The 11247-nt window shown below is 39.1% G+C and overlaps 1 protein-coding gene across 1 annotated transcript; it reads left to right on the forward strand.

The window, feature by feature from the left end:
- Window positions 1–253: 253 nt before the first annotated feature.
- On the forward strand, window positions 254–9989 carry LOC127790211 (probable galactinol--sucrose galactosyltransferase 2). Its single transcript, XM_052319516.1, has 14 exons — window positions 254–459; window positions 2023–2245; window positions 4315–4559; window positions 4848–4938; window positions 5144–5192; window positions 5300–5391; window positions 5684–5791; window positions 6621–6743; window positions 7156–7708; window positions 7846–7913; window positions 8008–8142; window positions 8752–8969; window positions 9303–9391; window positions 9500–9989. Exons 2-14 carry the CDS (start codon window positions 2055–2057, stop codon window positions 9860–9862), a joined length of 2325 nt encoding a protein of 774 aa, XP_052175476.1. The 5' UTR covers window positions 254–459; window positions 2023–2054; the 3' UTR covers window positions 9863–9989.
- The last annotated feature ends 1258 nt before the right edge of the window (window positions 9990–11247 follow it).

An 11247-nucleotide genomic window follows, 5' to 3' on the forward strand; every position in this document is an offset into this window, starting at 1 on the left:
ACAATGCTGACACAAACGGTTCCAAGAAGTACACAGATAGAGTTCGGTGAGACCGCATTGGTCTCCGTGCAAAGAATTGAAATAGTATCCATTTCATTCATTCCATTCATTTCCCTCCCAAATTTTTAATTTAAATAATCAAAAACACACTCATCGCCAGGTCAGGCCAACTCCCCCACTCGTTATCATCCTTGCAGGTTTTCGCCAAACTTGTTCGGCTTTTAACGCCGCCCGCCATATATAAACCCCTCCATCTCCGCCTCCTCCGTTCACTCCATCCTCCTCATTTCCGATTGCTCTGTTGGCTTAGAGCTCTTCCGGAACTCAAATTCCTCCTCCATGTTTGCATTGCCTCGCGGAATGCGCTTCTTCTAGATATATATAAATCTATATTCGTACGCACGCACTTGTTTCGATAGCTTCGATAGATCGCGGCTCGGGGCTGCTAGAGACACAGAGGTGAGTTATCGGTGCTGAACTTGACGGGTTTCTTTGAATTCGTGCGTGTTGTGTTCAAGCTCTGGAGGTTTTGAAATTCAAAGGCTTCTTTCGTGATGTGTTTTTGGTTGATCTTGAGGCGTGGTCGCAGGGACCTGTATGACGACAAGGCGGTTTTCCGGTGACCGCCTCTGGATTTTTTCCAGGATAAATTTCGTTCGCTTTCAAACTTGATTGTGTTGCATGTTGTCTTTTTGTTATTTCTACTTGTATTGGCTGTTTGATCGCCCTGATCGCAGTACGTCCGGCTTGTGTTTTGCCTGCTTATTCGGCTTCCCGTCTGTTTCTCCGGAGGAATTTGAAACGTTCCAGAAGTGATTGTAAAGTTTCCGGTGTTTCCTTTCTTCATAGTGAACATATTTGAGTTTTTTTTATATAGATCTTCATAAATTTGACAGTCCTGCAAGCTCTATACGGCCTTCTGACGAGTATAGCCCGTATTTTTCTTCAAATTAACGATCTGAACCACTCAAGCTCCAGAAGTAACTTAACACAGAGACAGAGACATACCAGCGGAATTGATTCAAATATGTATAGGCCATGCATCGTACTTCATGATATCCTTTCTTCATTATTTTCTCCTTTTCTTTTCTAATTCAAAAGCTCAACTAGCCCTTTGCTGTCATAATCAAGAATACTTAGTGATTCTCGCCATTTCTGAACCTTTTTGCTCTTTTTTTCGCTGCATCTCCGCGGTCTTTCTCGGTGAACGCCCTTTTCCTCCAAAAATTATTGAATTTTTTTGTGAAGAATGAATGTCTATGCAAATATTTTGACGTACAATTGCAAAATTGTCACTTTTATGTCAGAAAATATCTATATAAGTTTTATAATAAGGATTTCATTTTCCTATTGGGTCTTTAAGATGCAATGCGTTTTGCAGAAAGTTTTAAACGTTAACTCGAAAGGCGACACTGTGGTCCAGGGACGTGCTGTCTTGGTTATTTGTCTATCTATGGAAATCTCCATCACTCTGCCTTCTCGTCATTGTGATAAATTGCTTGAAACCCATTGAATTTTTATTTAATTCCAAATGGCGTCCACCGACTTCACTCTTTTTCCCAGGATGCTAAAAAATTATAAAATAGAGAAAACATATTATTCCATAGGTTTTTCTTGTACATTTGTGGGTTTTGTTTGAATATAAACGCGTCTGTATTTCTATATCTTTATATAAGAGCTAAATTGGTATCTATGCGAACTTAAAATTACTAGAATGATATCAGCACGGCGCAGGATAGGCAGTAAGTCATCTGATTAGAGCATAAGCTTATAAGTTATATGCTTATCTGATCCGAATTTTCTGAAACCACCCTTAAGTTTTTTTCTTCCATATTAATATTCTTGTCCATCTCATTTAAATAAAGATGAAACTGAAAGTTTGATGGTGGTACCGTTTTAGTCATTTAGATGGCTTGTCGTTCCCGTATATCCAGTTCTTTTGGCAATTAACTTTGAGCTTATTGGTTAAAATCTTAGTGAAATTGTTTCAGTTTCCTAATTTTTCTTTTATTTTTTATGTAGTTTATTATCGGCAGGTAGTTGGGAGCGCAAAGATGACGGTTACTCCAAAGATCTCCATAAGTGATGGGAACCTTGTGGTTCATGGGAAGACCATACTAACTGGTGTGCCCGATAACATTGTTCTGACTCCGGGATCAGGCGTGGGTCTTGTCACAGGCTCTTTCATTGGTGCCACTGCTGATCATAACAAAAGCCTCCATGTCTTCCCCGTTGGTGTATTAGAGTAAGCGATCAAATTCTTTCTGAACTGACTGCTATATTAGTCTTAATGTGTTGCTGGTATTAACTAATACCCCATTCTTTTGTCTTTTGTCTTATTATGTTTGATAAACATAACATTATACTATTCATAATCCAAAGTTCAAATATGAAAATTAAGCCTCCCAAAAATATCTTCACCCAAAAAGCTGGTATTATGTAAAAACAGAGGAACTCCACCAATCACCCCTTAACGAAATAGGCATAAGCTTCACTCATATGCCCGTGTAAATCAGTTCCACAAGGAAACCTTTTTCTATATGCCATATCTTTTAGTTGGCAAAGTGGGGCTGTGCTTGGTAGTGTTGGAAAATTTAGTATATATTCATGGGTGAATGAGAAATTGATTGAAAAATTGTTTTTGGAGGATGTGTAATATAATATATAATTTATATTATTATAGAAGTAAAAGAAAGAAAAAAAAAGAGGTGCACTACAAGTGAGAAATGGTAACTGCTGATTGCGTACTGTGCAAGGGCACTGTGTGCATGTGAAGGGGGATATGTAAGTTACTATTTCAATATAATATAATATAGAATATGAGAAGCAGCTACCCCCTGCCTCCGCCGCTTCTTCTCTCTTCTTTCTTCTTTTTCTTTCTTTCTTCCATTTTCTTCTTCGTTCTCCTTTGGAAAATTAGATCTCACAACAATAATTTTCTAAAAATAAAAATTTCATTATCTTTTAACTCTGATAGTGTTCAATCGGTATTCCAATTCGCTGTTAGGCTCTCTCAGGGTACAACGATTTAACTTGTATAGTGCCCTTCATTATTGAAATTCAGCCGCCTCATGTCTTTACATGCGCACAGTGCCCTTGCAATCAGTGGCCACTATTTCTCATATGTGCATAGTGCGCTGTACCCTTTTTTTCTTTCTTTTATTTTTATAATAATATAAATTATATATTATATTACACATGCTCCAAAAATAATTTTTCAATCAATTTCTCATTCACCCATTTATCACTTTGGACATATGAATATACTAGATTTTCCAACAAATAGTTGCCAATTTATTTGTAACATGTAAAGGGAACTAAGCCAAGTAAATCCTCCGATGTTGTTTTCTTACTTAACAGGTACACTTACGTTTCTGCCCTAGCATGAAACCTCCATTGAGTCTATAGGTATAGAATTTTAGTGTAGCATATATAGAACAGGATGTTGCCATGTGGCTTTTATTTAGTCTTGATATTTGACCATAACCTGAAGTGCGTGCCCAACTTCTTTCATGAAACCCCAGTAAAAGGGGGTACCCAATCATTTTGGTTATATTAGCAGCAATTTTTTTTGTTAAGTAAGATAATTATCTGTAATTATTAATATGATCTTGTACGCTTTAGCCATTTGATTTTTGGGCTCCTTTGTTATCTTTTCTGTCTTCTGTATGATACGTGATGAACCTTATTTCTTATTTGATTCTCTGATGTTGAAATTAAATGTTCTATAGACTTAAATTATTTGTGATATGCCTTGTGTAATGAGAGGGACTCACCAGATTTTGGGAACTAATTCTCTTCTGCCAATATTGTTTCATTACAATTAAGTAGTAGTAGCTTTCACTGGTGGACACTGCTGATTGACAAACCGGAGAAGGGATATAATTCTTACGTTAGTAGTCCCATTAAAATGCATTTTCACATTGCCATTGTGTTTTGGAACCAAATAGACAATTTTCTTGAAGACACAGTCTGCTAGTTGCATAGTGATATTATTAAATTGCTACCATTGATTTCAGATCATCAATATAATATTTGATAATCTTTTAAGTCAAACGTTATGCATATTATTTGGATGCTGTGAATGATAGAGCCCACGACATCTAGGGGATGAACCTTTATGCCTATTCTACTATTAAGTATCTTAAATATTTCCAGTTACTGATTCACTAGATGTTCGTTGTTTATTTTGCATCTTGGTATTCTTGGTTTTATGGGTGAATAACATAGACTTGAAGCGGTCTCTGAGTCAGAGTTACTAATGAAGAAAAACAAAATTGTCAATAAGAATTTAAATTACTGTCTTTGTAACAGGGGCCTCCGGTTCATGTGTTGTTTCCGTTTCAAGCTATGGTGGATGACTCAAAGAATGGGAACATGTGGGAATGATATCCCTTTCGAGACACAATTCATGCTTGTGGAGAGCAAAGACACCACTGAAGGGGAAAGTGACGATGCCCCAAAGATATACACTGTTTTCCTTCCTCTCCTTGAAGGCCAATTCCGTGCTGTCCTCCAGGGAAATGAGAGGAATGAACTAGAGATTTGCCTTGAGAGTGGTGAGTAGAAGATGGTCACCAACAACAGTATTGTCTAAATGAACCTTTACTAAGGCATGCCTCCTGTAAACCAGTCCCATCATGGCAATCAAATAAGGAAGACCTAAGTGTCCATTATGGTAGGGTGGGGCTGTTGTTAATGCAAGCATGACCCAGCTGCAGAATTGGATTAGTCACCCTATCATTCATATGAATCATATTAATGGACTTTATGGTACTTGGGAAAGAAAAAGTAGAATCTACCAAGTTTGAAAGAAACAAAAATTTGTGCTATGATTTGATTTGCAGGAGATAATGCCGTTGAGACCAACCAAGGACTTTGCCTAGTCTACATGCATGCTGGGACTGACCCATTTGAAGTCATCAATCAGGCTGTTAAGTAAGTTCTTCCCCTTCTACTGGAATCAAAAATTTCTGCTACTGCTTGTTTGCGCTGAGAATTTGTTTGTTTCTTGTAAAAATCTGGAAGATAGAGGTTGTCTTTTTTTTTTTTTTTAATTGGTGCTTTAATTTTCACAATCCCACGGAGAAAAATTTTCTGAGATAAATTGTCTACTCACTGCTGATGCTTTATAATGAAACAGAGCTGTAGAAAAGCACATGCAAACTTTTCGTCATCGGGAGGAGAAAAAAGTGAGCTATTCCTACTTTTTTTAATTTATGTGTAGATATCACTTTTATTTACACAAACAATAGGGGTTTCTGACATATAATGTGATCTTTGTTGTTTGCACGCATAGTTGCCTTCTTTCATTGATTGGTTTGGCTGGTGCACATGGGATGCTTTTTACACAGATGTCACTGCTGAGGGTGTTGATGAAGGCCTTAAGAGGTAAATTTAGATTTTAGATTTAAGTACTGAATTATTTTTTATTCTCACTTTCCCCCTAGCATTGGCCTGAATGAGGAGATCACTTTTCATTGATTGTTTCTAAAGTCTTATTACAGATACTTTGCTCCTACACCTATATCCCTTGGTTTTTCCAGCCATCCGTTTTACCATATTGCTTCTTTACTGCCTGCTGGCATAACCACTCTTATATAACTGTCCTGCATTTGTTTTTATTGCATTTTCACAATTATGAAATTTTAGATGCTAAGTTATGCTGTCACTATCATTGCAGCTTGTCAGAGGGAGGAACTCCACCAAAGTTCCTCATCATTGATGATGGTTGGCAGCAGATTGGCAATGAAGCAAAGGATGCTGGTTGTGTTGTACAAGAAGGAGCACAGTAAGATGCCTTTTCCTCTACTTAGATCCAGGAATATTGGGGCGAACTGATTTGACTTCTATCCTGCTAGATAGAGATTCAGACTACTAACTACTGGTTTCATATTGATGCTGTTAGCTAGAGATTGACATTATTACTACTAATGTTAAAAGATTTCAATGGGGTTCAAAGGAGGAAAGGGTGATACTGCCTGCAGGGAGGGGGGGGATCTTGAAAGCAAAAAAAGATAGGTGTTAGTATGTTTCATGAGGAATACTGGGGTGAAATTTAGAATTATTTCCTTTTTAATCAACGATGTGGCATGGTAGGATCTGAAACCTGTGCCTAATTCCCCAAGGAGAAAGGCTTGTTTTTGAGGATTTCTGAATAAATCAGAAGAGGTAAAAAGTGAGCCTTTGATCATGTATCAAGTTGGTTTTGTTTGGCAATTCCAGCCTTTTGATCTAATCCAGCTACTTTTAGATTTATGAAAGGCAGGAAGTGAAGCTGACTTCTGACAAGGAGTCAAGCTAATTCTAGGACCATGTTGACACTAAACTGACCCCAACCACATAGTATATTGACAGATTTGTTTACTATATAACGTATTTGATCTGGATATGATGATATGTATGGTGAGCTGTGATATTACAACCTTAAAATGTTCCAGTGTCTTTAATTGACTACAAAAGCCAAACATTTGAATGTTGCAAGGCAATGAAGAGACATTATTTGCATGCTGAAGATTAAAGCTATTTCTGATATTTATACAGTCATTTGAATCCATAGCATTTTGCATGTGACAAACCAAAACCTAATATATTGACTTTGCTGCAAATTAATTTTGCAGGTTTGCTAACAGGTTGACAGGAATTAAAGAGAATGAGAAATTTCAGAGGAATGGGAAGAACAACGACCAGGTCCCAGGTCTGAAAATACTGGTTGATGAAGCCAAGCAATACCGCAATGTGAAGTAAGTGGTCAACTAGGGATGACACTTTTTGTGACTTCTTTCCTGGATCTTAATACTGTTTGCTATCTTCATTTCATTTTTGTCCTGTCTGTAAAACAAGAACATCATACATTGTTATGAGGGTGCGCTGTGCGTGCATTACTTCCACCCTATGTTGATTATGCATGTACATGCTTACACACTGTATGGAATCTGATGTATTTCAACTTAAACATTCCTCCTTAACCATTTGTATGCAATTTCACTGGTTTGGTGCTCCAGTGGAGAAAAGAAATTATAGTTTATGGTTAATGTGCACAAAAAAGGTATATTAACAGCATCTGCAAATGTGTCCTAGTATGCATGCATTATTGGTATCCTATTCCCATACATATTTGTAATTTTCTTGTTTCTTTTTTTTTGACTCCTGCAGGTATGTGTATGTATGGCATGCTCTAGCCGGCTACTGGGGTGGGGTAAAGCCTGCAGCCGCTGGCATGGAGCACTATGACACTGCTTTAGCCTACCCAGTTCAGTCCCCAGGTGTACTAGGCAACCAACCAGACATAGTCATGGATAGTCTGGCAGTGCAAGGCCTGGGTTTAGTGCACCCTAAGAAGGTCTTCAACTTCTATAACGAGCTTCATGCTTACCTGTCTTTGTGTGGGGTAGATGGAGTCAAGGTTGATGTGCAGAACATTATAGAAACACTTGGGGCAGGCCATGGCGGTAGGGTGGCTCTCACCCGAGCCTATCATCAAGCCCTTGAAGCCTCCATTGCACGGAACTTCCCTGACAATGGTTGCATTGCTTGCATGTGTCATAATACTGATGGGATGTATAGTGCCAAGCAGACTGCTGTCGTAAGAGCTTCTGATGACTTCTACCCTCGTGACCCTGCTTCTCACACCATCCACATATCTTCAGTTGCATACAACTCATTATTCCTTGGAGAATTTATGCAACCTGATTGGGACATGTTCCACGTAAGTATACTTGCCATACTTTACTAAAACTTCATGTAGTTCATTAGGTGGGTGCCACTAAGGGTAATTGAGACGTGATGCTTCTGGTTATATACCTAAGGACATTGAATAATTGATGAATGGTTGCTTTTCTACAGAGCCTGCACCCAGCTGCAGAGTATCATGCTGCAGCTCGGTCTATTGGAGGATGTCCAATTTATGTCAGGTATTATCTACACTTGCCAACCTTTCTTCCTGTGAATACTTTAAGATTGATCTCTGGATTGTAATCTGAAGAGAGTTTTACTATTGCTGAACAGTGACAAGCCTGGCAACCACAACTTTGAGCTTTTGAAAAAGCTTGTCCTACCTGATGGATCAGTTCTGCGTGCCCAATTACCGGGCAGGCCAACGCTTGACTGCCTTTTTGTTGATCCTGCTAGAGATGGAATCAGGTTTTGTAATTGCATTCCACCTTCTATTGTCCTTAACCATGATTTTGATGTTGGAAAATTTGGAATATTTGTACATTCACATGTCCATTGATAAATGGGTGAATAAAAAATTAATTGAAAAATTGTTTGAGACATGTGTAATATAATATATAATTTATATTATTGTAAAAGTAAAAGAAAGGAAAAAATACAAAAGGTGCACTATGCGTTGAATTATGAGGGTGCGCTGTGCGTGCATTGTGCGAGACGACTGATTAAAATTAATAATGCAGAATATTATGCAAGTTATTATTTTAATTATTAATATATATGAAGTAATAACTTTCATAGTATTCTGTATTATTAATTTCAATCAGTCGTCTCGCACAGTTCACGTACAGTGCACCCTCATAATTTAGCACATAGTGCATCTCTTGTATTTTTTTCTTTCTTTTATTTTTACAATAATATAAATTATATATTATATTATACATGCCTCAATCAATTTTTCATTCACCCATTTATCAACTTGGACATGTGAATATATAAATATTCCAAATTTTCCTACATTTGGTACACCTTCTATTGTCCTTTACCGTGATTTTGATACAAGTACTGATTATTTTGTAGCTTGCTTAAAATTTGGAATGTGAACAAATGCACTGGTGTTGTTGGTGTCTTCAACTGCCAAGGTGCTGGCTGGTGCAAGATTGCAAAGCAGACCCGCATCCATGATGAGTCTCCTGGTACCCTCACCACTTCTGTTCAAGCCACTGATGTTGATATCCTCAGTCAAGCAGCCGGGCCAGATTGGAATGGCGAAATAGTTGTTTATGCCCACAGATCAGGTGCCTTCTCTTTAAGTTTCTTGCCTTTCAAATAGTTAGCTTGTGGATACATCAGTACCAGAGAAATTTAATCTTCTCAGCAACCTATTTGTTGAAATGTTAAATATATTAAGAATCAAGATTTAAGGAGTTTAACATTGTGGAAACCATTTTTTCTTGAAATAGAAATATGTTCTGAAACTACTTGTACTTCAATTCTATGTTCGAATAGGAGGTTCTAGTTGATTGTTCAATCCCTGTTAGGTTAGTAGTTACTCAAAAGAAGCAGCTTTGTTTTCCATAGTATGGCGTGACCTCATGATACTCAAAACTTGTCGATGCGTGAAATTTCAGGCGAGCTAATTCGCTTACCAAAAGGTGCTTCAATACCCGTGACTCTCAAAGTTCTTGAATACGAACTATTCCATTTCTGCCCTCTGAAGGTGAGTGTCTCTGAGAGAACTAACATCAGTTTCATTTTGCTAGCAATTCCTTTTTACACTTTATATGGACAGTAATAACACCACGATCCAATAATCTTTTCTGTTCAGATGATTGCAGCAAATATATCCTTTGCGCCTATAGGCTTGCTCGACATGTTCAACACAGGGGGTGCCTTGGAGGAGTTTGAAATCCGTATGGCTTCAGGCAACAAACCAGAGCTCTTTGATGGTGAGGTTGCTTCCGAGCTTGCCACTTTACTGAGCGAAACCCGGTCTCCAAACGCAGCTGTTGGTCTTAAAGTGAGGGGATGTGGCCGTATTGGTGCTTACTCTTCCCAGCGCCCGCTGAAATGCAAATTGGCTGGTGCTGAGGTTGCCTTCGAACATGAACCGGCCACCGGATTACTGACGTTTACCATTCCGGTGCCGGAGAAGGAGATGCACAGATGGGAGATTGAGATCCTAGTTTAAGCTATTTCTAGAAATAAGTTTGTGCAATAATAAGCCAAGTAAGGCATCAAATGAAGGGTTAGGCAACTAAAAGAGTTGTATCTGTAGTGTAATAAAAGCAACCTCCCTGGAGGATATTGAGATCCTAGTTTAAGTTTATTTTCAAAATCTATGTAGTGGCCTCTCTAATCTTTATACGTTCTTCCAACTTAAACGACAGAGGAGGATATTGAATGCTAAACTTCAAAAGCAATATATCAGAAAAATCCTTCTACAACTATCAACATCAATGCTGCCCAAAGCTTTCTGGATTACTGTTTTTGTTTTGGTTTTGGAACTGGAATTTGTTGTATCAATATCAAACTTGTCCAAGATTAATTTTTCCAGGTAAATTTTCTCCTATATAATTATACACTCATAAAAATAAACACTCAAAACACAAAAAGACAAGGATTTACGTAGTTCTGACTTGTACTTTACATCCACGTGGCTAAAAGAAGAAATCAATCAAAAAAGCTTTAATAGACAACTTCTAGCTCTTAGTCTCTCAGCTTTTATCTTCTTTGGCTCCTATCTCAACTAGAGATGGCAAAATAGACTTGGCCCGACAGGCTGGCCCGGCCCAGCATCGGGCTAGGGCCAGCATTTTGTTGGCCCATTTAAGGCCGGGCCGATTTGGCCCGATGGGCCAAATGGTGGTGGGCCGGGCTAGCTCGCTTGGCCTGCTAATCGGCCACACAACCCCCCCCCCAAACAGCCCTCGCCCTCACCCTCTGTCTCGCCCTTGCCCTCTGTCGCCCTCGCCCTCGCCCTCACCCTCACCCTTGTCTCGCCCTCGCTCGCCGGTCGCCTCCCTCGCTCGCCCTCGCCCTCGCTCTCGCTCGCCGCCCTCGCCCTCACCCTCATCTCTGTCTCGCCCTCGCCCTTGCCCTCACCCGCGCCCCTCGCTCGCCCTCTGTCTCGCCCTCGCTTGCTCTCTGTCGCCCGCGCCCCTCGCTCTCAGTCTCTGGGCGGGCTGGGCTGGCCCGCGGACCCGTGTAGGGCCGGGCTAGGGTCAGCAATCTGCTGGCCCGTTTTTAAGCGGGCCAATTTGGCCCGGCCCGCGGTCCACTTGGTGGCGGGCTGGCCCGGTCCGTTTGCCATGTCTAATCTCAACCAAAGAACTATGCCCATGGTAATAGGTTTACAAATTTGTTTTTGTTGATAAATTCATTATACTTAATTTGGTTGGCTTTTAAATCTAGCGTCAAGATTTATGTTAGGCTTTCAAATTTGTACCAAAGTCAATTTAACGTATAGGTGCAACAAAATTAGTAATACAAATGACACTTACATTATATATTTCAAAATCTTAAAATATATTCATTATATATTTCATTAAAATATATTCATTATATATTTCAAAA

Source organism: Diospyros lotus, chromosome 14 (genome assembly GCF_014633365.1).
Source record: "Diospyros lotus cultivar Yz01 chromosome 14, ASM1463336v1, whole genome shotgun sequence".
NCBI lineage: Eukaryota > Viridiplantae > Streptophyta > Magnoliopsida > Ericales > Ebenaceae > Diospyros > Diospyros lotus.